This window comes from Pan paniscus, chromosome 8 (assembly GCF_029289425.2).
Source record: "Pan paniscus chromosome 8, NHGRI_mPanPan1-v2.0_pri, whole genome shotgun sequence".
Classification (NCBI taxonomy): Eukaryota; Metazoa; Chordata; class Mammalia; order Primates; family Hominidae; genus Pan; species Pan paniscus.
This window is the reverse complement of record NC_073257.2, coordinates 72,401,610-72,428,099: the sequence shown is the minus strand read 5'-3', so window position 1 is coordinate 72,428,099 and position 26,490 is coordinate 72,401,610. Positions and strand designations below refer to the sequence as shown.

At 39.3% G+C, this 26,490-nt stretch overlaps 1 protein-coding gene across 30 annotated transcripts in view; it reads left to right on the top strand.

Annotated features, from left to right (window-relative positions):
- ANK3 (ankyrin 3) overlaps positions 1-26,490 on the top strand; it is a 709,526-nt gene that overhangs the window by 519,717 nt on the left and 163,319 nt on the right. For all 30 annotated transcript variants that reach the window (XM_057298899.1, XM_055092833.3, XM_055092837.2 and 27 more), the window contains 8 exons: positions 3,663-3,761; positions 8,950-9,147; positions 11,294-11,392; positions 14,080-14,178; positions 16,944-17,042; positions 18,635-18,832; positions 20,545-20,643; positions 20,927-21,025. In XM_057298899.1, coding sequence (XP_057154882.1) covers positions 3,663-3,761; positions 8,950-9,147; positions 11,294-11,392; positions 14,080-14,178; positions 16,944-17,042; positions 18,635-18,832; positions 20,545-20,643; positions 20,927-21,025 — 990 coding nt within the window. The remainder of the gene's footprint in view (positions 1-3,662; positions 3,762-8,949; positions 9,148-11,293; positions 11,393-14,079; positions 14,179-16,943; positions 17,043-18,634; positions 18,833-20,544; positions 20,644-20,926; positions 21,026-26,490) is intronic.

Sequence of the window (26,490 nt, the reverse complement as noted above, 5' to 3'; positions counted from 1 at the left end):
AAGAAGAAAAGAGAGAAGAATCAAATACACAATAAAAAATGACAAAGGGGATATCACCACTGACCTCACAGAAATACAAACTACTATCAGCAAATACTATAAACACCTTTATGGAAATAAACTGGAAAATCTAGAAGAAATGGTTAAATTCCTGGACACGTATACCCTCACAAGATTAACCAGGAAGATATCGAATCCCTGAATAGACCAATAACGAGTTCTGAAATTGAGGCAGTAATTAATAGCCTACCAACCAAAAAAAGCCCAGGCCCCAGATGGATTTACAGCTGAATTCTATCAGAAATACAAAGAGGAGCTAGTACCATTCCTTCTGAAACTCTTCCAAACAACTAAAAAGGAGGGACTCCTCCCTAACTCATTTTATGAAGCCAGCATCATCCTGATACCAAAACCAAGAAGAGACACAACAAAAAAAGAAAACTTCAGACCAGTATCCCTGATGAACATCGATGAGAAAATCCTCAGTAAAATACTGGCAAACCAAAACCAGCAGCACATCAAAAAACTTACCTACCACAAGTAAATCAGCTTCATCCCTGGGATGCAAGGCTGGTTCAACTTAAGCAAATCAGTAAACATAATCCATCACATAAACAGAACCAAAGACAAAAACCACAGGATTATCTCAATGGATGCAGAAAAAGCCTTTAATAAAATTCAACATCCCTTCATGTTAAAAACTCTCAACAAACTAGGGATTGATGGAACATATCTCAAAATGATAAGAGCTATTTATGACCAACCCACAACTAATATCATTATTGAATGGGCATAAGCTGGAAGCATTCCCTTTGAAAACTGGTACAAACAAGGATGCCCTGTCTCACCACTCCTATTCGACATAATGTTGGAAGTTCAGACCAGAGCAATCAGTCAAGAGAAAGAAATAGCATATTCAAATAGGAAGAGAGGAAGTCAAATTATCTCTGTTTGCAGACGACATAATTTTATATTTAGAAAACTCCACCATCTCAGCCCAAAAACTCCTTAAACTGATAAGTGCCAAATCATGAACTCCCATTCACAATCACTACAAAGAGAATAAAATACGTAGGTATACAGCTAACAAGGGATGTGAAGGACCTCTGCAAGGAGAACTACAAACCACTGCTCAAGGATGTAAGAGAGGATGCAAACAAATGAAGAAACATTCCATCTTCATGGATAGAAAGAATTAATATCGTGAAAATGGCCATACTGCCCAAAGTAATTTATCGATTCAATGCTATTCCCATCAAACTACCATTGACATTCTTCACAGAATTAGAAAAAAAGTATTTTAAATGTCATGTGGAATCAAAGAAGATCCCATATAGCCAAGACAATCCTAAGCAAAAAGAACAAAGCTGGAGGCGTCATGCTACCTCACTTCAAACTACACTACAAGGCTACAGTAACCAAAACAGCCTGGTACTGGTACCAAAACAGACATATAGACCAATGGAGCAGAACGGAGACCTCAGAAATCTGCAATCATCTGATCTTCAACAAATCTGACAAAAGCAAGCAATGGGGAAAGGATATACTATTCAGTAAATGGTGCTGGGGAAACCGGCTAGCCATATGCAGAAAACTGAAATTGGACCCCTTCCTTACATCTAATACAAAAATTAGCTTAAGGTGGATTAAAGACTTAATTGTAAAACCCAAAACCATAAAAGCCCTAGAAGAAAACCTAGGCAATAGCATTCAGCACGTAGGCATGGGCAAAGATTTCATAACAAAAACGCCAAAAGCAATGGCAACAAAAGCCAAATTTGACAAATGAGATCTAATTAAACTAAAGAGCTTCTGCACAGCAAAAGAAACTATCATTAGAGTGAACAGGCAACCTACAGGATAGGAGAAAATTTTTGCAGTCTACCCATTTGACAAAGGGCTAGTATCCAGAATCTACAAAGAACTTAAATAAATTTACAAGAAAAAAACAACCCCATCAAAAAGCAGGCAAAGAATATGAACAGACACTTCTCAAAAGAAGACATTTATGCGGCCAAGAAGCATATGAGAAAAAGTTCAACATCAGTGATCATCAGAGAAATACAAATCAAAACCACAGTGAGATACTATCTCACACCAGGCAGAATGGCAGTTATTAAAATGTCAGGAAACAATAGATGCTGGGGAGGCTGTGAAGAAATAGGAATACTTTTACACTGTTGGTAGGAATGTAAATTAGTTCAATCATTGTGGAACACAGTATGACAATTCCTCAAGAATCTAGAACCAGAAATACCATTTGACTCAGCAATCCCATTACTGGGTATATACCCAAAGGAATATAAATCATTCTACTATAAAGACATATGCACACGTATGTTTATTGCAGCACTATTTACAATAGCAAAGACATGAAACCAACCCAAATGCCCATCAACAATAGACTGGAGAAAGAAAATGTGGTACATTTACATCATGGAATACTATGCAGCCATAAAAAAGAATGAGATCATGTCCTTCGCAGGGACATGAATGAAGCCGGAAGCCATCATCCTCAGCAAACAAACACGGGAACAGAAAACCAAATACCTCATGTTCTCACTCATAAGTGGGAGTTGAACAATGAGAACACATGGACATAGAGGAACAACACACACCAGGGCCTGTTGGGGGCTGGGGGGTGAGGGGAGGGAACTTAGAGGATGAGTCAATAGGTACAGCAAAGCACCATGGCACACATGTACCTATGTAACAAACCTACACGTTCTGCACATGTATCCCATTTTTTTCTTTTAGCAGAAATTTTTCAAAAAGATTTTAAAGACAAAAAAAGATCATTAAGTAATTTTTCACATGGAGTTCAGAGAATTCGTAACTCTACTACAACAGTCTACATGAACAAGGTTTCTCAGCACTAATATGTATAAAAGCAAAAATCAGGGCTAATATTGATGCTGAACCCTGTCTTATTCTAGCAATAACTAATCTTCATTAGCAGATATGTAAACTAGTCGTGAAAAAAGCATATCTCATTAAAAGAGAAATTTTTAATACATTGTTTTTGTGGAATGATCACAAAACTTTTTATATATTTTTGCTGTTTTGATTGGTTATATTCAAATAATTATAATAATCCAATCAGGTGATTCGCTTTTTACACTTAGAGAAATGTATTGTCAGGAAATATTTCAACCTTTCTTAAATTTAAACTTATATAATTTCATGGCAGAGAAATATGTAGTAATCAATAAAAAACCTTCAAGCATAAAATTACATTAAGATAAAATTATGTAGGGGAAATGGAATGGAAATAGAAACGCAAGAGGAAAAAGAACCAATGTAGAATTTCTATTACGCATTTCTATTTTAGAGTTTATTCATGTGTTTTTGTTAATGGTGAGCATCAAATTACTTGTAGTACTTAGATTTTATTGGCTATTCAAAAGAGTAGTGGAAAAGTTATATATTTAAACATCAATATTCAAACTTGTGGGAAATTACATACTTTGCAGCTACTTAAACTTATGAAAAAATGTAGTTTTCAACCTAAAATAAGGAATTATTTTATGAAATAAATGAGCAAATGTTTGAAGCCCACTTGCCCACAGCATGTTGGGTGCCATGCTGGATCTTGAAGAAGTACACTGCACTCATAGAATTTATTGTCAAATTTAATTGGTGATGTTTCCTTTGTTCAACAGGATGGTCTGACACCACTGCACTGTGGAGCAAGGAGTGGCCACGAGCAGGTGGTAGAAATGTTGCTTGATCGAGCTGCCCCCATTCTTTCAAAAACCAAGGTAATTTCTTTTCAGGTTTCTGGACATTGGACTGTATTTATTTTGATGGTTATATGATCTAGCCTTTTGAATCACATAGAAAATGACATTTTCAATGTAGCAGTCAGAGTAGGTATGTTCACCAGATCTTTATAGAACGTTAAAATAAGTTTGGGCTAATTAAGATTTTATGTAGAATGTGCTATGCCACAAAGTTGTTTGTGTGTGTGTGGTTTTTGTTTTGTTTCAGGAATGCTTACTGCTTGATTTTACTCTGTGAAATTTTCATAGCTCAGAAATAATTGCTTGTCAGGTTAAGAAAGACTAAAGTTCTACACTCTCTAACGTTTGGGTGCCGGCTATCTTTAGCACCTCAGCTTACTTCTTGAGAGTTCATAGACTATTAAGGAGGTCAAGGATATCACTTAGCTGATAAAGACTGGAAACTTTGGAAAGACTGCACCTTGATTGGGCTTTTGGGAATGTTGACATAGCTGAAAGGAACACATGATGATTGCCTGAAAAAAATTAATGGTTGACTCTCTTTTAGACTTTTTTTTAATAGTAAAACCATTTGACATCATTTGAAGAAGAGAATATTTGCAAATAAATTTTGAGACATATAAACCACCTCATTGTCACTACTACTTTTATTAATTAAACCAGTGATTTTTTTGGAAATGATACTAAGCTTTACTAAGAGCTTTAATCTCTAAACATTATCAAAGCAACAAAAGCACCTATTATTTAGGTGCTTTTCTGTCTTCACTCTGGTCAGTGTTTCCTCAACAATATTAGGAAGACTAGACAGGGTTGAGATGGTCTGGACAATTCCATCACTCATTTAAAACGTAGGGTTTAGATTGGTGAGCTGTTGAGGGTATTGTCTAACAGAATTAAACAGCCATGATGTTTTCATTGTATATGATGACATCTTGGCCTTTTGAGTGTTTCTTATCTTGACGATTCTATTTGTTCTTTTCCTTTTACATACCCCATATCTATTTTCTTTCCCCCTCCACTGCTGTCTTCTAAGCCACATTATCATCTCTCACTGAACCACTGTAGTAGCTTCCTGTTGGTCCCCCATTTCCCTTTTTGCTCCTTTACAAATCAATTCCCACTTTGCAGTCAGAGTGGCCATATAAACTGTCGTCCAAATCATGTCAGCCTCCTGCTTAAAAACCCTCCCATTAATCCCCATTGTTCTCGTTCAAATTGATTTTCATTTTCTCAGAGCAGTAAAGACCAATGTTAAAAATCAGAGAGTTGCTCATCTTTTTTCTCCTATTCATCTCATTGCTTTGGATTTTTTCGAGAAATCTTCTTAATTTTTTTCTTCCAATCTTTTAATTTTCGAGAACATTTTCTTGTTATCAGATAGCTTCTTTTCTTAAAGTATCCTGTTCTTGTTTAATGTGTACATTTTTTTCTGTTGCCTTTCTGAGAACATTTGAGATAACTTTTCTTTTAATTTAGTTTTTCTATTTCCCAAATGTCCCTAATTCCTCAGATTTCCTTTTTTTCCTTTTTTTTGTTTTTTTTGTTTTGGCTCTGTATTTTATAATGAAGGCTTCCCACAATGGCTGTACCTAATTGTGTCAGGCACAAACATGTGAGTGGCAGCTCTAAAGAGTGTAGGCAGTGCTGATCAGGTGGCAGTGGTTAAGAGGGGCTCTTTAATGTCACAATTAGGTTCCCTTTACCTTAGGCGGTATAGTTTTTTGAGAGACAAATCCACCAATCTTTGCAGTGCACACATGTGTGAATACATTCTGTGTAGGGGAAAGAGGCTGCCAGTCTTGTGCTTTATGCATACTTTAATCATAATAATGATAAGCAATATTTTACATAGTGATTACTGCTTATCAGGCTCTATGGTCTTTACACATATTAACTCATTTAATCCTCGTTAAATGAGATACTGGTATTACTGTTATTCCCTTTTCGTAGATGAGGAAACTGAAACCCAAAGAGGTAAAGTAGCTTTCTCAAAATATCCCAATTAGTGGCAGAACAAGGATTTGAACCCAAGCAGCCCAACTCCAGAGACCACATCCTTAACGCCTCCATTCTCCTTCCTTTTTCTGTGATCACCTATTCTTGGTCCAGATCCTCGTCACTGCCCTCTGTTCTGCCTGGGCCCTTGAGTCTGAATCTCTCTAGTTCACCTTCTCCAGACACTAATTCTGGTGTCCTTCAGGCTAGCAGGAGGCAGTTACCTGACTTTGCTGAGTTGGGAAGGGCCTGGAGACCTGACGGCTCCATACACAGTCTTTGAACCAATCTTATTTGCAGCCCCAAGTCTCACTTTATCTTCTGAGGTACTACGCTTCCACAGCCTTCGCCTTTTTGGGATTTGAGAGGCAAATCAGCTTGTCTTTTTATTCCCAGCAGTGTGCTGGATCCTGATTGTATCGGCTCATGAGCTGGTTGTGTACATCTCTTTCCAATTCCCCATTCAGTAACATCAGATGGACGGCTTGAAATTGGTTATTGTGGGGGGATTTACAGCATGGAAATTGGCTAGTGCTACACACTGGGGCTTTTCTTTTTCCAGGAGTTGGGTGTTAAAACATTTGTCAGCACAGCACTGATTCTACTGCTTCAGACACTTAGGTTTCAGCCTCTCTCTTCAGCTGGATGAATTACCACACTCGAATCCTCTTTTCATATTCTGAAGTTTGGAGACAACCCTCATCTGTTTTTTTATTTCTTCCCCATTGTGTATGTGGGAATGGAAAAGGAAACACACATGTGTGCCCTTCTAGATTTTACCCTTTAAATCCATTACTGCTTTTTGGTGGAGTTTTGGGAGAGGAAGGATACATGTATCTATTACACCTGCTGTGTTTGATCAGAAGTCTCCCTCTGCACTGAGGATAGACTTCTTAACAGATTCTGACCACCTCTCTTCCTCATCTCCTCCGGTTTTGCTCCTTCCTCGCCATCTTCTAGCTAACCAGCCTTCTTTTACTTCCTAGAATACACCTTTGTTCTCATTTCCTGTTTGCTTGGTTTGAGTTCCCTCAGCTTGTTCCAGATCTCTGTGGTCCCCGTATATTCTTCAACTCAAATGTCTTCCTCATAGACAGGCGTTTTCTCACGATTTACCCCTCCCATCTTCACCACCTCCTGCCAGTGCCATCTGGCCATATTTTATTTTCTTTAGAGCTTTTAACACCATCTTGAAATTATATGCTTGTTTACTTGCTTGCTGTCTGGTTCTCTTCAATAGAATGAAAGCAAGAACTTTTCCTTGTTCAGTGCAATACCCACAAGCACCTACTTTCATGCGCAGAACACAGTAGGGCTTCAGTAAATATTTGTTGAATGACTATTAAGTGAATGAGTACATTCCTAGCCTTAAGGCCATCTGACCAGTTCTTCAAGAATTTCATCTTACTGAGCTAAGAAAGCCCATCACATTGGATCCATATTTTCAGGCACCATATGTAATACCACCTCTTTCCATAGGGCAGATGATCTTTTCTTTACCGTTTTCTTGTCCTTCTCCAATTATCTTTAAGTTTCCCATCCACACAATCATTGTGTTTTTGCATTGCTAGAGAATTTTTTTTTATTGACACTGCCTCCCATTTCTACTCTCCACTATTACTTGTTCTCTCAGATTTTGTGGGATTTTTTTGTTTGTTCACTTGTTTACTTCATGTTTTCCTCTAAGACTGTATCAAAACATAAAGCAAAAGAATATTTTGGCAGGAATAAAGCAGTCCATATGCTCGTGGGTAGCAGTATCTCAAATGGGAAATGTTCCTACCTTTTCCTGCACCTTAATTTCTACAGTTTAAAATATTCGAGGGAAATTTTTTAGGCAGAAATATCCTGATGGGCTGACAGTGTACGAGGCCTTTAAATTGACCTAGATATTTGCTGAGCTCTTTCTGTATATGCAAAGCTCTCTTCTGGGCAATGAAAAAATAATAACCATGTACCTCTTGCCTTCACGGAACACAAATAGTTGAAATATATGTCAGAGAGTGGATAATGCCGTTAGAATGGTTAACAAGGAGCTTATACTACTTTTTCTTATCTTGAACTCCTTCTTTGTGTCATCCATTGATAAATTCAGAGCAAATAACTTGGCTCAGAGGATTCAGAAACCTCTGGTTCCTTGGTGCATATTTGATCTGTCATTGTCAAAATTCATTGATGACAATTTTTTTTGAAACTGAATTTGCTGTCAAATTACTTTTCCCTAAAATATGTTAAATTATGTTACAATAATTGATAGAGCCTCTCTTGATAATTGAATTCTCTAGGAATTTCCCAGGCTCCCCCACTTTGCCATCATAGTTAAAAGAAAGGACTGACATCTTCATAGCTTGTTTTGCCTTCATTAGGAAACATATTGAGTGCCAGTGTCATTCTAGGTTTTATTTACCTTTGACCCTATTTATTTATTCTCTCTGCTTTTTAAGTGAATTTTCAACTCGTTCCTACTGCACGTGATTAACTGTGTTATTGAACCCAGTTGATTTAAACTAACAAGTCAAGCATTAGTTAATGGCTTTGTCAATGCCTTGCCTTTCCTCATCATAGACACATGGGGGCACCAGATTGATAGAAAAGGGAAAAGTTTTCCTTTCTTCTTTGATGTGAGATGAAATGCGTTACATTCAGACCTTTTTTAAAATCAAATCAGTATAGTCTTCAATATTGGGTGTTAGTAATCTCTAAGGACAAAATTAACACCAGTCCAATGAATACCACTGTTCTTACCTTCATTTTTTCTTTTAGTCTTAAATACTAAGAATTCCTATTTGGCCAAATTACAGTGGCTCATACCTATAATCCCAGTGCTTTGGGAAGCTAAGGCCAGAGGATCGCTTCAGGCCAGGAGTTTGAGACCAGCTGAGCAACAGAGTGAAACCCCATCTCTATTTAAAATAAAAAGAAAAGTAAAATTCCTGTGCATCTAAGTTATGACCCATGCTGCAATTCTCACTTCTATTAAATTAGGAAAAGACATTATCCTTGACAACTTGTTATTGACTGACATAAGCAGTTGGGAGGACCAGTTTTAAAAATAGCTGTAGTTCAAAATAGTTGTCAAAAGCTTTTACAAATAGACGGTATTTTCATGTGAAGAACTGGAGTTTTTATCTGTTTATATTTGCACTTTGTGTTCTGCACATTTGTGTTTAAAAGGTAAAAGAATGAACTCTGATTTCTTTATGTGTTCCAGAATGGATTGTCTCCATTGCACATGGCCACACAAGGGGATCATTTAAACTGCGTCCAGCTTCTCCTCCAGCATAATGTACCCGTGGATGATGTCACCAATGACTACCTGACTGCCCTACACGTGGCTGCCCACTGTGGCCATTACAAAGTTGCCAAGGTTCTCCTTGATAAGAAAGCTAACCCCAATGCCAAAGCCCTGGTGAGTGGCTCAACCAGCGAGTCCAGCCTCAGTTGTCTTGCTCACAACGTGCTGCCTCTGTATGTGAAGGGAATGCTTTGAGGAGGTTAAAATAGAAGGTGCTAGTGTAAGTGTACTTCTTGTCAATTGTTTCAAATATCCTTCAGGAAAGTCTACAAAATTTTCTATTTCTGACATGAGAAAGGCTGAGGGAGCCAAACTGTTAATGTTTTTATGGTCACGTAAGTGATTCCCTTATGAACCCAAAGACTATACAATTATAAAAAGACTAAGGTGGCCAACGTCATCTTATTGTGGATAAACCTATAATTCTGTGAATTAAAAGTTTATTCTGAGATCTGAAAACAAGGCAAAGTTATCAAAAAACTCTATTTGAAACATAAGTGGTCTAGGAATTTGTGAGCTAAAATTTTATGTATCTTAACCTTGTAAGTTAATGAAATATTGCCTGTAATCTTCTGTTTCCGTTTGCCAATCAGAATTTTGGTCCAGTTTATAGGCTTCACTTTAATTTGTTCTTTTAACCTTTAGCTATGCTATACTTTGGTTTTCTCAGCAAGATGGTGCTTGTTGTCTTTGCAAAAATAAATGGTCCCAAATTAGTAAGCTGTCTATTTCAGAATAAGTACCCAAGTTTAGGAAAAAATAAGTCACCCAATTTTAGGGAAAACATGTGAGTTTACTAGCAATTTTGAGGTAAAGGTTGTCATCATCCAATTGACCCTTTTAGGAAGGGTTTTTGCCCCTTTCCAAAGAGTGCGGTCATCCTGTCTGGATAGATCCGTACCACCTCTTGTACTCTGTGGGCTCTAAAATTCAGAGTGGGCAGGAAAGAATGACGAAAGAGAAACTCTCCAGACCCCAGACACCTCCTTGCCACTATAATTCTAAAACCTTTTACCAAAGCAGCATTTCAAGATCTGTCTGTTGACCCACCCAGTCTATCAAATGTGTCTGAATTCTGAGAAGGGAGGAAAGGAAATTAGCAGTCATGACTCATTTTTCCATACAAGAAAAAAAATAAGTCCTAAAACAGGGCGTGGGCTCCCACTCTCATTTTCCTCTGACTCTGAAGATTTCACAACATATGGAGGTTGTAGCCAGTCATCCTGGGATGGACTGTAGCCAAATGGTCTGAGAAGCCTCGGTGAAAGCACCTGCAGTGACTTTGACCTAAGCTTTTACAGTGGACTCTGGTATTTTATAGTTCTCCACTGGCAGCTGAAATACGTGCCACAGTCTCAATCGGCAGGCAGGACAACTTAGGACATAATTTATTAAAAAGAAGATTCTTTTATTAGATTAAATAGTAAACCAAATGATTCAAATAATGGGTTATTTACATTTCTGCATCCTTGGAGTAAACACCTACTTGAAGCATAAAGCTAGAGAAGAAATCAAAACGTTTTAGAGCTGGTCTTGTAGTTGTCCTAAAACACAGCAAACAGAACAGAATAAACCTTGGTGAAGTGGAGCTGTGAGGACAAATGTTGGGGCCAGACGTTTTCAGTCTGTATTTGAAATGAGGTAGAGGAGGGACATATTATTATTATTTATTATTTTGAAACAGAGTTTCGCTCTTGTTGCCCAGGCTGGAGTGCAATGGCACAATCTCGGCTCACTGCAACCTCCGCCTCCTGGGTTCAAGCGATTCTCCTGCCTCAGCCTCCCAAGTAGCTGGGATTACAGGTGCACGCCACTATGCCTGCCTAATTTTTGTATTTTTAGTAGAGATGGGGTTTCACCGTGTTGGCCAGGCTGGTCTCGAACTCCTGACCTCAGGTGATCCACCCACCTCAGCCTCCCAAAGTGCTGGGATTACACATGTGAGCCACCACACCCAGCCTGAGACATATTTGGAAGAGTGAATTCCAAAATAAAATAATGAAATGAGTGATCATTTTTACCTCAGCTAACCAGGAGACTGTAACAAAAATTCACTTCCTGTTCACAATTATCAGGGCACCTTGGGTTCCCAGGGCAGCTAGACTACTTCCAGAATAGAATCTACATGCTGCTTAACCCTGGTACTTTCTGTTCATTTCAATTTACCACACATCATTTTAGCAAAACTATTTACTGCACACAGTGAAACTGGATTTTGATGGAATGTAGTCAAGCGGGCATATGTATTTGTCCCTTGCAGAATGGCTTTACCCCTCTTCATATTGCCTGCAAGAAGAATCGAATTAAAGTAATGGAACTCCTTCTGAAACACGGTGCATCCATCCAAGCTGTAACCGAGGTGAGAAGAGTTAAGATTTCTGGGAGTCCTGAGATACTGAGAGTATAGCCTTAGCAGCCAGAGCCCCAGGGCCATCTCCAGGGACCAGCTAGTTTGTTTGCATATCATGGCCATAGACTGCATTCTGAACTCTTTAGGAAAAGGGCTGCCAGTCCCTAGGAGAAGCAGACAAACATGTTGGTGGGTGAGTTTGATGCAAATGTATCACCGTGTCAAGAAATGTAACCTAAAACACATGCTTAAGGGGAAGGGCACCTTCACAGAAAGCATAATTTATATCAAATCCTATACTGTAGTACTTCTCTAGTGGGTGCAGTTTTGTCCCCCAAGGGGCGTTTAGTCATGTCTGGAGGTACTTTTAGTTGTCACAACTGGATAGTACTACTGGTCTCTAGTGGGTCAAGGCCAAGGATGCTACTGAACAGTTTACAGTATACAGGACAGTCTCCCGCAACAAAAAATCATCTGATTCAAAATGTCAAATGTGCTGAGGTTGAGAAACCCTGCACAAGACGACCTTGGTGCTTTTCTCAAGTAAGGATTACTCTGTCTCAAAACTCAAAATTAACGAAACAGCTGCTGAGGTTAGTAAAGTATTAGATCTAAGTTTCTCTCATAGGAACCAACTCAGAACTCAGAGAAATGATCCATCAGAATCAGGGCTGCGCCTTCTACAAAGCAAACCAAGCCTGACACCTACCCTTTCAGACTTGTCCCAGACCCCCAACCTCCACCTCACTACCTCCTAGCACTCTGATCTCTGTTAATTCTAATTCTAACCCTTGGCACTTCCATAGACTAGACACTCTCTTGTTTGCCTCTGTATGTCTCTGCCTCTGTGTGTCACACCCCCTTGGCCAGGCAAATCCTGCATGTCCTTTAGAACCAGATCTGGGCCACCTTCTTCAGGAAACCCCCCCTCACCCCCCAGCCTGGACTACATGTTCCTTCTAGGAACCATCACCTCATCGTGTGCATATTTCCAACAAAGCCCTTATCCAGCTCTCTGACTTATGACTCAGTGGCACCCCCAAGACCCCCAGAGGCTGAAGGCTCCTTGGAAGCAGGGCTGAGTCTGACTGGTCTTCATATACCCACAGTGTCTGGCCCATACACAGATCATTCAGTAAAGTTTTGTTGAATGCCTGATGCTTAGCTATAGGATTTGAAGCAAACATAAACATTAAAGTCTAGTCTAGTGATTGTTGCTTGGCTTCAGTTTCTTGCCTCCAAATGGAATATTTGCCTAGATTTACACTTAGAATTTTTAAAATATTAAATGGTTGACAATATGAATACTGATTTGCCATATTGTCAGGCTTATGGGTTCATATTAGGCAACCTGTTATTTTTAAGTATAAAATAGAAAGTTTACTTTCAGTGCATAGGAACCCTCTTAGAGATCAGAATAGGCTCTAAAATAAAAGTAAATTCTTGGCTGATGTTTGTGTAAATGTCCAGAGATATCAACCAGTAATCCAGCTGTCTGTTCCCTAAGAGCTTTAAAAGGCAGTTCAGACCAAGATTTTGCCTTGCACAAGCTCTAACTACTCCGCCTGCTGAGGGAAAAAGGTGCCAAGACTATAACAAAATTCTCATTTTCCTAATTGTCCTCCATTCTTCTCACTTTTTGAATTCTGGACAGCCGGAATTATTCCTTTTCTGTCTTTTACCTCACTTTGATTGTATAGAATTCCTTTCATATATTTTTGACATTTCTCAAATTTCTGCTGAGATTAATTATCCCCTTCTGTCCCTTTTTAAAAAAACAGGTTAGCTTTTTCTAGACATACTAAAAAAAATGTTTTATCAAGTTATGATGTTCATGTTGTAAGCTAAATTAAACTCTGAAAAATTTAAAATGGAATCATTTCATATAAAAAGCACTAGTAAATTATACTCTTTAAAATATTAATGACGAGATTTTTATCTTTCTTATTCACTGTAAATCTCACAATCATGGACATATTCAATATAAAATATCCTGGAATCAATAAATTCTGCTTTATGCTGAAGAGTATTCTGGGGTCTATGTACATTTATGTATATGTATGTGTGCCTAGGATCTGAAGCAATTCAAGTCTAGTCTAGTGACCATTGTAATATTTGCTTTATTTATATTGCCTTAATTTATAATACCCATAAAGTTAAAAAATTAAATGTTTGAAACTATTAATGCTGATTTGTTCATTTACTAAAGAAACAGCTTTGTGTTAGGTACCCTGCTCTTTTATATGTGACATAAATGGGAATCCTCTTTAAAGCCCAGAATAGGATCTGAAATAAAAGTTGACTTTTTACTAATATGTATGAAATCACAGCTGTCCTCCTTCTATACACACACATATGGATAAGGAAGGTTTATTAGTAAAGGGGAAAACAACCTTCAAGTTATTTATCAATTTTTTCAAAGATCTACATTAAAAGTATGAAATAAATTCTTTTTCTTTTTTAATAGGTATGACATAAGTCTTTCATAGTAACAGAATTTGCTTTAGGAAAACGATGATTATATGTTTATATATTTACCATATAGAATCTGTAACATAATGGTGAATGTCCTGAAGTCTTCTAATCTGATCATTAAACTGATTTAGATGGGTGGATGGATGGCAGGCAGGCAGGCTCGCAGACAAACCTTTTTTATGCTAAGCCAACAAACCACCATTTTCTTCTTTTCCCCTTAGTCGGGCCTTACCCCAATCCATGTTGCTGCCTTCATGGGGCATGTAAATATTGTATCACAACTAATGCATCATGGAGCCTCACCAAACACCACCAATGTGGTAAGTATTCTTTGAACAAAGTAGGTCCATTGTATTTAATAAACTGGCAAAGGTGGTTTTTATCTACTTTTTTTATTTTTTATTTTTTTAAGAGTTGGAGTATCGCTCTGTCTCCCAGACTGGAATACAGTGGTGCAATCATAGCTCACTGCAGCCTTGAATCCTGGACTCAAGTGCTCTTCCCATCTCAGCCTCCCAACTAACTGGGACTACAGGAATGTGCCATCATGCCCGGCTAATTTTTAAATGTTTTGTAGAGACGGGGGCCTCACTATTTTGCCCAGGCTGGTCTTGAACTCCTGGCTTCAAGCAATCCTCCTGCGCTGGCCTCCTAAATTGTTGGGCTTATAGGCGTGAGCCACCATGCCCGGCCTTATTATTATTATAATTAATTAATATGTAATTAATATGACTACTTAAAAGAAGAAAGTTCAAGAATACATTTGTTTCCTTTACTTCAAAGGCGAGATACACTCGGTCTCTAGCTGGCCACAAATTGTTAGGACTTACGAACTACGTTCATTAACCTTACAGGTGCATTACTACTGGATATTATGTTTTAAAAAATAAAGTGTAGCCGGGCATGGTGGCTCACGCTTGTAATCCCAGCACTTTGGGAGGCTGAGGCAGGCCGGTCACATGAGGTTGGGAGTTCGAGACCAGCCTGACCAACATGGAGAATCCCCCGTCTCTACTAAAACATACAAAATTAGCCAGGCATGGTGGCGCATGCCTGTAATCCTAGCAACTTGGGAGGCTGAGGCAGGAGAAGTGCCTGAACCTGAGAGGCGGAGGTTGCGGTGAGCTGAGATTGAGCCATTGCACTACAGCCTGGGCAATAAGAGTGAAACTCCATCTCAAAAAAAATAAAAATAAATAAAAAATAAAGTATGGGGGGTATTTTTCTACAACAAAAGCATTAAAAAGTACCGCATGTTGGAGAGGTCGTTTAGATACTATCGTTGTTTATACAAAGAAGTGATTTTAGCAGGGCATGGTGGCTCACGCCTGTAATCCCAGCACTTTGGGAGGCCGAGATGGGTGGATCACTTAAGGTCGGGAATTCAAGACCAGCCTGGCCAAAATGGTGAAACCTGTCTCTACTAAAAATACAAAAAAGAATTAGCTGGGCGTGGTGGTGCATGCATGTAATTCCAACTACTGGCTGAGGCACGAGAATCACTTGAACTTGGGAGGCAGAGGTTGCAGTAAGCCAAGATCATGCCACTGCACTCTAGACTGGGCAACAGAGTGAGACTCTGTCTCAAAAAAAAAAAAAAAAAAGAAGTGATTTCAACTAACTTCAAGGTAGTCTCTCTTTAATGTGCTTCACCATGTTATAGCAAACCCATGGAATTCTGTGTTCATAGATTACTCGATGGTATTCTTTTCCCACACTAAACATTGCTCTGTAGGAACCACGAGGCTCACTTCAGAGTAGCTATCAGAGTGGTAACTTACCACCCATGATCTGCATCTGGCATTTGACATTGTTTTATAGAATTTCAAATTTGACATCATAATATTAGCACAACAGACCATAAACATAATAACACTCATTGGACTCATGAGCATTAAAGAAGTAACAATAAAACAAGCACCATCCTGGCACAGAAGGGGCAAGCTAGGAGGCCCTGCACACTTACCCTGAGAGTGGGGCTCCCCAGTAAGAGTGCATCTTCCAGCAGCCCCAAGCAGTACAACCAAAAGATAGAAATAGGCCAGCTTCTGAGATGAAATACAGTCTTTCCTGGTACTAATTGCACAGAATGTTTTCATTCGTAAAAGGAACACTGAGTAATATACTAAATGACATCCTCAGCACCTTTCCAGTAAACACAATCCACCAGTTTCCTGTGGAATCTGTCTTCACGTGTCCTTCCATGGAAGTAGGTGGCCTATAAAGCAAAGATCAATTTATAAAGGCAGTTTAAAAGTGAGCATCACCTATGTGAGAGAATATATTTCATTTTTGTTATTTGTCCATTTCAGTGTATCTGTTTCTAATACCATTTTCATTTTTAATCAAGTAAAGAAGTAATCTGAATTAGAATCTATTTGGTGAAAAAGTAGGGGGAGGGTGGTCCAGGGCAAAGAAAATGACCCACTGGGAAAAATGCCCAAAGACTAAGATATTGATCTGTTCAGATAAAACAAGAAATGCAAACTGGCTGTTGACAAGCCAAATCCAGCCCTTGGCTATGTTAATGTTGCCCATGTAGTGTTTTGTTTTTAATTCTGAATTTATGGTCAATATTTAAGAATTAGAAAATTTGTATAAAATCCAGACTGCCACTTCTTTTGAAAAGTTGCATGGTGTGGCATGGTAAGGCTGGCATCTTGCACAGTGACAGCAGCGAGCTGCAGATGTGGGGGGTGGGGGGTGGGGGGTTGGCTGCCTGCTTCAGTGCAGGTGTGGACTCTCTCAAGCACTCCACACCTGCCCAGCTGCACTCACTCACCCCCCTGCTTGGCTCCTATGAGCACTCACCTTTCCAGCCCCGAGGGAGGCCACATTGTAGGTTACTGAGCAGCACCCCGGGCACAGTGGGTGACAAGACTCCCGAGGCTTATGCCAAAGTCTTCGCCTCATGGACCAGGTTCCTGTGAAATTCTTATGCATTTGATTTCCTATCTTTTCAATAAGGAAGTGCTTAGGACTATTTTTTATTTTTGAAAAAAGTCCATCATAAGCTTTATGCCAAATAAAATACGCCACTCTTCTTCAGAGCTGCAGCTAATTTACTTTGGCTCATGTTCCCCAGAGAGGAGAAACAGCACTGCACATGGCAGCTCGCTCCGGCCAAGCTGAAGTTGTGCGGTATCTGGTACAAGACGGAGCTCAGGTAGAAGCTAAAGCTAAGGTATGCGCAATACTTGACAAGTGTTTGAAATTGAGGAAAAACTGTTGGATTTTCATAAAACTTTTAAGTATATACATGCAGTCTTTCAAGAATACTTTAAAAATAGTGAACAACCTCCAATGATAAAAGTCCCTACCCAAGTAACATTGTAAAAAATCCCTTCCCTGCACATTTGTTCATTCTATTATTTAACAAAATGAAATAGGATGAGATGAGAACTTGTGCCTGAAACTGTCAGCACACGGCTAGTCCCTAACAGATTGGGGACTGAATCTAGACTTGGTCCAAAGTTCTTCACACTCCGTGGAGAAGGGCTTATGCACAAAGCTTCTAGAACAATCACAACCTAGAAGCATAACTGAGCTTTTTTGGTTGACTTATAAGTCAGCTGTCAACAGCCACAAAAGGAAAATGGGGGATTTTTTTTTTTTTTCTACACAAGCTGTATGGCCACTTCAGAATTGGCCTTGTATTTCACCTGCAGGAGAAACCCACTTATCTGCTGCTATTGGGATAGATAGTTCGGTCAGGTTATCAGAATGGCAGTTCAGGTCCAGAATCATAAACCACTTAATTTCAACCTACAATATGTAAATATACATTTGCACAAGTCTGCAGTCTCTAGTTTCAAGTAAGGGGTGGCAGTAGTAGCAGTATGTGAGATTTTTCCTTGGCACCTATTCGTTTCTGCTTTCAATATTCCTCTTCTCCCTTGCAGCATCTCCCTAACTCCTCATGCTTCCTACTGGTTAGATAGCCCCTCTTACTTTGACATTGACCCTCATCCTCCTTATTCTTCCAAAATGGTGTCCTCTATTCTAGCCTCTTTTCTCTACCTTTCCTACTTAAACCATTTACCTGAACCTTATCACAATTCAGTAGAGAATTTCTATTTAGAGGACTACCACAGGGATCTTTGAGCAAATTAAGATGATTTGCACCTCCCACTTGGGGATAAGACCCTAGGGGATCAGGACTTGGTGAGTACCTCCTGCCCTTGGGTGAATTGTAGTGAGGTGGCTCTCCAGTTTAGACAGATGCAGCCCTTGCCAGGATGCACAGCCTGGCAAGCAGAGGGCATCAGCCCCTGCTGACCCTTCAGCTGGGAGCCTTTGCACAGGTATACTGCACAACCCCACACTGCCTTCCTCACACTCTGCTTTTGTCTATGGGAAGGCAGAACCAACAAAATAATTCATCCCATGTGAGTGCATAATAACTGGTGTGGAGGTATAATATCCCTCCCAGGTATACGAGTTTTACTAGGATACATTCTCTTATCTCCCAAAGAAGGAGCAATTAAAGTTCAAATTTGATTCTCTGTGGCAGGTGTGGGTGGGGTGTAATTTATAGACAACTGCATTTCATGGTTTTCTTATTAATGAGTCACTCTCCACAGGTATTTAATTAGCTTAGAGCTACCATCTCCTCATTTCTGAACATTGAAGAAAAAGACAAATGAGTTTTTTTAGCATTGACTCAAAAAGTTGATTGTACCTCTTACATCAAGCAGCTAATATTCCCTGAATTTTTCATAAAGGCACCATTGTTTCCTCAGCTCATCAGCCTTACATTTCTACCTTGCTGTTTAGGATGACCAAACCCCACTCCACATTTCAGCCCGCCTGGGGAAAGCAGACATAGTACAACAGCTATTGCAGCAAGGGGCATCTCCAAATGCAGCCACAACTTCTGGGTACACCCCACTTCACCTTTCCGCCCGAGAGGGGCATGAGGATGTGGCCGCGTTCCTTTTGGATCATGGAGCATCTTTATCTATAACAACAAAGGTATGAAAGCAAATCTCAGAATCCTGCTCTGTCCCCCCAAATACATCTTCCTTATGTTTCCCAGCATAGCAACAGGTCCAGAAGCTGCACAACAGCATCTATTCTTGCGATCCCACGGTAGTCATTAATATGGCCAGCAAAGCTCTGTGGTGGGAGAGGGTAACTGGTAGTATTTTGTGGGGGGTTTTTTGCCTTAAGTTTCTTAGTATGTTATCTTCCAATGAAACCTTACTGATATCCAGAGTCAGATTTCTTGTAAATTATTTGGTGGCCTTAAATGGTAGTTTAAAAACAGAGCTACAGATTAGCAAAATGCTCAGGCCAAGCACACAAACCACATTATCACAGCTCGGTTGGTAGATGCTTTTATAATACTTGCAAAACTGGCAGTGAATTTTTCTTGGGGTTGTTTTTGTTTGTTCTTGTTCTTTTTTGTGTCATTATTGTCTTGTCTGATTTATGGTTTGATTTATTTTTATCTCAACTCTGATGCCTTAGAGTAATACCCTAACATAAACAGTTGTTCTGCATGTGCAGAATGCAAAATTTGGAGCTCATTTTTTTTGTGATACTACATAAGCCTTGCAAGTGTGATAGCAAGATGAATTGGCTTGTGGCGCATCTTCCAAAGCTAGTAACTGGTACTGCACTCTTTTATTTGGATGCAGATAAGAAAGATTAATGTGTAATCAATATAGAAGACAATTACAAATAGAAAACTATCAGGATAAATGATGACTACCTCAAATTTCATTTCCTGTGATTCTTTGGGATCTTCGGTAGAGTTGAGATGCAAGTTCAGGAAGCTCATTTGATGCGAAACAGAATAATGGGTGATAGGGTCTTGAGTATTCAGGCATTTCACCATACCAGCTGCACATTCCTTTTAGTTTGCTGTAGTCTCATGAGGTCAAATGTGCTGATGACCCCGTAATCCCTGACTCATGATTGGGACCCCCACAACAGTGTGCTGATTGGCTGGTTGATACACAGATTCTTGTAGGAGTTGGAAGTCTGAGGGAGCCAGCCACTCAGCTATTAATATCCAGGTGTTGCGTATTTGTCCATGTGTCATTATTCAGTTCACCTACAGAATAGGCGTCGTCATTCTAAAACCATGTCATTATTCAGTTCACCTCTGGTGGCAAAGATGAGAGAATTTCTGATCCCTCCTCCTGAAGACTAGAGGACACATAAGGATTGTGTATACATGGAGAAACAGGGAAAGAAGAAAAGTGGCTGGTCTGGTGATGTGAGATTGTGAGAGGTTCAGACTTGCCCTGGATTTTCCCAAGCCCTCCAAACTGAGTCTGGGACCCTGTAACTTATTCTTCCCACAATATAAACTCTGAAAACAGCCCTAGAATAAGCCCCAGATCCAGCTCTCCAACTTCATCCTGGTGAGATACCTGAAGACTTCCAGAACCAATAGCATGTCATGGCTCAGTCGGCAGAAGGGAGAAAGATTAGGTATCCTGGTATGTTATGCTCACACCCTGTCGATAAGAAGGCTCTTGAACTCTTATCTATGAGTCTTGGATTTTAAATGCAGACTTCACTGCTCATCATCAATAGAATAATTAATCAGTTCTGGAAAGCAGTGCCCTTATGTCATATCTTTTTGTTTGTTTGTTGTTTGGTTTGGGTTTTGTGTGTGTTTTCCTTATGTCATTTCTATTGTTCATTATTTTTATGTTTCTTTTTTTTTTCAGAAAGGATTTACTCCTCTTCATGTGGCAGCAAAATATGGAAAGCTTGAAGTCGCCAATCTCCTGCTGCAGAAAAGTGCATCTCCAGATGCTGCTGGGAAGGTAAGAGGTCACCAGCCAGCCTGAAGCAGGCCACTTCCACGATAACAAAATACACCCTTGCTAATATTCACTAATAGCCACTCAAATTATAACTAAATATTTAAGTCCCACTAGGATGAAGAGCACTTGGGAAATAAAAGGTAAATGCTGGGGTCCAAGTACTGTGGAAACCGGAATGTAAATATGCCCTATGTCGTATCCAATCTAATTTCATTTCCTCAATCTAAGCCTCTGGTTTTAAGACACCTTTGACACTGGTTGTTGTTTCTGCACGTGTTTTCAGAGCGGGCTAACACCACTGCATGTAGCTGCACATTACGATAATCAGAAAGTGGCCCTTCTGCTTTTGGACCAAGGAGCCTCACCTCACGCAGCCGCAAAGGTACCTATAATTCCACAGCCTAAGGAGACTGATGGGTAAGGTCTATCAGTCTCTATCTGCACATCTACTTCTGCTTCAGCAGGAGCACCCTCCTAGTTTAGGCACCACTAAAAAATCACAGAAATAGAAGCACCTTAGGGCATCTGTGCCTTCAGTGATTTAGTCTGCTAATATGGTAGATGCTCAGGAAATATTTACTTGTCAGTTGATTGTCTTTGGCAATCCAGGACCTTCTGGAGGAAGGAGAGCTGGAACACTCTTTAGCCAGATGAAAAACATAAGCACAGCCTGAGGAAGTAAGAGAGTTCTGATTTGTCAGAATTATGAAATATGTGTTACGTTTTTCTGGCCACATAATTGCCTTCAAGTTGTTTATTTGCATTTAGTAAAATAGGTTGAGAGGTTTTACCTGTGTGTTTTTATTATTGCTAAGGAGGATCTTTATTGTTAGGGCCTTTTTGATCAGTAGACAACTTAGATTTCTGAGAAAAGAGAAACTGAGTGGGTATATAGCTATATTATTATTTTAGTAATCTAATTTGAGGGACAAATCATAAAGAAGAGCTTCCTTAAAGACAGGTTAATAGAGTGCTGTTGGTTTAATAAGCTTCCTATTGTTGAGCAGGTGGCTATGATCAGAGAACACTGAAATGATGCAAACCATTTCAGTGTTGTTCAGTTATTTCGCTAAACACTATTGGTTGGAGGACCATTGAGTATCCCTTATGATCCTTAGGCTTTTTTTTTTTTTTTTTTTTGGAGGGAGACGGAGACTAGCTCTGTCTCCCAGGCTGGAGTGCAGTGGCGCAATCTCGGCTCTCTGCAAGCTCCGCCTCCCAGGTTCACGCCATTCTCCTGCCTCAGCCTCCCGAGTAGCTGGGACTACAGGCACCTGCCACCACACCTGGCTAATTTTTTGTATTTTTGGTAGGGACCGGGTTTCACCGTAGCCAGGATGGTCTCGATCTCCTGACCTTGTGATCCACCCACCTTGGCCTCCCAAAGTGCTGGAATTACAGGCGTGACACACCGCGCCCGGCCTCCCTTATGCTTTTTACATCTTTGATTTGCTAATCCATGTTGGGGCAGCTGCAGTGCTCTCCTTTAAACCTAATATTTAGATCACATCGTTGTATACACAGATGAATGAACTGGGGTTCTAGATTACTTTAGATACCCTAAGAGATCAAGTTTTCGGTACTCTCTCCATTTAGAGAGTATCTTATCTTCGACAGATATTTCTTCCTGGAAACTTTCGATCATTTTCTGCCCCATCCTCTCCAGAATTATACCCAGTGAAATCTAAAATTCAAAATCAAACTCCCAAACTTGCTTTTAATCTAAATGTAGCTTTCCCCTCCACAATTTCTGACCCTGACAAACATTCTTTCTATTACAAAACCACAATGTGACTTGATAAAACTTTAACTTAAAAAAAGACAGCAGCATTATTCATGATAGCCAAAAGGTGGAAACAATGCAAATATTCATTGATGGATGAAGGCATATACTCACTGTGCATATACACACAAAGGAATATTATTTAGTCTTTAAAAGGAAGGAAATTCTGACATACTCTACTATAATACATGGAAGAATCTTGAAGACATTGTGCTAAGTAAGCCAGTCACAAAAGGACAAATGTATGATTCTACTTATATGATGTATATAGAGTAGTCAAATTTATAGAGACAGACAGAGGATGGTGGATGTCAAGGGTAGAGGGAGAAGGGAATGGGGAGTTAATGTTTAATGGATATAGAGTCTCAATTAGGAAGACTAAAAAGTTCTGCAGATGGATAATAGTGATGGTTGGAGAACAATGTGAATTCACAGTAGTTAATACTACTGACCTGTACACTGGAAAATGCTTTAAATGGGAAATTTTGTTATGTGTATTTTAGCATAATTTTAAGGAGAAAAATTTGTAAGGAATTTAATGGTTGTACATTTTATTTCATTTCATTTTTACCTCTGTGCTTGTGGGCTACTTTTCTTTTTCTCTTTCTTTTTCTTCCTTTTTTTTGAGATGGAGTCTCGCTCTGTCACCCAGGCTGGAGTGCAGTGGCACAATCTTGGCTCACTGCAACCTCTGCCTCCTGGGTTCAAGCGATTCTCCTGCCTCAGCCTCCCAAGTAGCTGGGATTACAGGTGTGTGCCACCACGCCCAGCTAATTTTTGTATTTTCAGTAGAGACAGGGTTTCACTGTGTTGGCCAGGTTAGTCTCAAACTCGCAACCTCAAGTGATCCTCCTACCTTGGCCTCCCAAAGTACTGGGATTACAGGGGTGAGCTACCTTGCCCAGCCCCTACTTTTCTTATGTATAAATAACCCCAAGTCCTTCATAGATAACAAGTAAATAATTAGTAAGTGAACTATTTTTTCCTTGGATGAGAATAAAAATTTTGGCACAAAAAGCAGTGTAAAATTGACCAAAGTTATAAAGCAGTAAGTGCAGCAAATGACTCCAATCTCTCTTTCTACTCACAAATAATTTTTTTTTTTTTTTTTTTTTTTTTTTTGTCACCCAGACTGGAGGGCAGTGGCACGATCTCGGCTCACTGCAACCTCCGCCTCCCAGGTTGAAGCAATTCTCCTGCCTCAGCCTCCCAAATAGATGAGACTACAGGCATGTACCACCATACCCAGCTAATTTTTGTATTTTTAGTAGAGATGGGGTTTCTCCATGTTGGCCAGCTGGTCTTGAACTCCTGACCTCAGGTGATCTGCCCTCCTTGGCCTCCCAAAATGTTGGGATTACAGGCATGAGCTACTGTGCTAGGCCCACAAATAACTCTTAAACAGGGCAATAGTTGGTACATTCCTAATTGATTTCTCCTTTACATTTGTCAAACAAGACTTAGTATTCATAGTTCTCTATCTGCAAAACATCCTTTACAAAGATTTGAAAAGAAAAGCAATCCTTTAAATAATTCTTTATAACATTCCATTAGCCTCAGGCATATTTTTATAGTCAATTAAACACAGGCTTTTCTAATGGGACATTGATTCTCATTTCCATACACAATTGCCTCCATAAGAGCCTGGGTAATGCCATCTCTGGCACATGTCCAATAATCCTTGTCTTCAGGGCAGTGGTACTGGTCAGGAACTTTTTCTAGACTTTAATCTTACGCAAAGCCAGTCATATAATTTTAGGTATTGGCTTTATCTGCTAGGAAAAAAAAAAAAGTCCTAGCTACAATGGTTTAAATTGATGAGCCTCCATTTTCTCATGGCACAAACAGGAGGTAGACAGGGCAGTTGTTGATGTTGATATAGGGTGTTGAGGCAAGTTCCCTGTGACTTTTTAAAAAATCAATTTGGGGGTACAAGTGCAGTTGTGTTACATGGATATGTCGCTTAGTGCTGAAGACAGGGCTTTTAGTGTAACCATCACCCAAAATGTGTACATTGTACCCATTAGAGAATTCCTTGTCCCTCACCCCACTCCTACCGTCCCACCTTTCCAAGTCTCCAATGTCTATTATTCCACTCTCTATGTCCATGTGCACACATTTAGCTCTCGCTTTCAGGCAAGAACATGCAGTATTTGACTTTCTCAGTTATTTTACTGAAGATAATGGCCTCCAGTTTCATCTGTGTTGCTGCAAAAGACATAATTGTATTCTTTTTTATAGCTGAGTAGTATTCCATGGGGGGTGTGTGTGTATTTATGTGTGTTGGTATATATGTATACACCCACATAAATTGTATATATTATAATTATATATAATTATATACAATTTATTTCCAGCTTTATATTTGTCAAACAAGACTTTATAGCTGAGTAATAGTCCACTCAGCTATAAACATATAGTATATACATATATATATATATACACACATACACACATGGTATGCAATATGTGCATACCATGGAATACTACTCTATGTATGTATATATATCTGTATACACACACACACGCACCATGGGATACTACTCAGCTATAAAAACAAATAAAATAGGCCGGGTGCGGTGGCTCACGCCTGTAATCCCACTACTTTGGAAGACTGAGGCGGGTGGATCACGAGGTCAGGAGATGGAGACCATCCTGGCCAACATGGTGAAACCCCTTCTCTACTAAAAATACAAAAATTAGCTGGACATGGTGGCCAGCTACTCAGGAGGCTGAGGCAGGAGAATCACTGAAACCCGGGAGGCAGAGGTTGCAGTGAGCCAAGATCGCGCCACTGCACTCCAGCCTGGGTGACAGAGCAAGACTCGGTCTCAAAAAAATAAATAAATAAAAAAGAATAAAATGTATATATCCCACATATTCACATATTCTTTATCTAATCATCCATTGGTAGACACAAAGGTTGATTTTACAGGACTTTGCTATTGTGAATGGTGCTGCAATAAACATACGAGTGCAAGTATCTTTTTTGATATAATGATTTATTTCCTTTGGGAAATACCTAACCAGCGGTATCTAACCAGTGGTAGGATTGCTGGATCAAAGGTAGTTCTATTTTTAGTTCTTTGAGGTATCTCCTTACAATTGTCCTTAAAGGTTATATTAATTTACATTCCTACTAACAGTGTATAAGCATTTCCTTTTCTCTGCATCCTCACCAGCATCTATTATTTTTGACTTCTCATGGTAGCCATTTGGATTGGTGTGAGATGGTATCTAATTGTGGTTTTGATTTGCATTTCTCTGATGATTAGTGATGACGATCATTTTTTCATATGCTTCTTGGCCATTTGTGGGTCTTCTTTCACAAAATGTCTGTTCGTGTCCTTTGCCTTCTTTTTAATGGATTTTTTTTTTCTTGTTGAGTTGAGTTCCTCATAAATCCTGGATATTAGTTCTTTGTGAGATGCATAGTTGTGAATATTTTCTCCCATTCTATATGGTACCTGTTCACTCTGTTGATTATCTCTTTTGCTATGCAGAAGCTTTTTAGTTTACTTAAGTCCCATTTGTCTATTTTTTGACTTGCTGCATTTGATTTTGAGGTCTTAGTCGTGAATTTTTTCCCTAGTTCAATGCCCAAAAGAGTTTTTCTTATGGTTTCTTCTAGAGTTCATATGATTTCAGGTATTACATTTAAGTCTTTAATCTATCTTGAGTTAATTTTTGTATATGGTGAGAGTTATGGGTCCAGTTTCATTCTCCTTCATCTGGCTATCAAATTTTCCTAGCACCATTTATTGAATAGGATGTCCTTTTCTCTGTGTTTATTTTTGTTAACTTTGTCAAAGATTAGTTGGCTGGAGGAATGTGGCTTTTCTTGTGAGTTTTCTGTTCTGTTCCACTGATCTATGCATTTATTTCTATACCAGTGCCATGCTGTTTTGGTTACTATAGCCTTGTAGTATAATTTAAAGTTAGGTAATATGATGCCTCCAACTTTGTTCTTTTTGCTTAGGATTGCTTTAGCTATTTGGGCTCCCTTTTGGTTCCGTATGAATTTTAGGATTGCTTTTTCTAATTCTGTGAAAAATGAGGTTGAT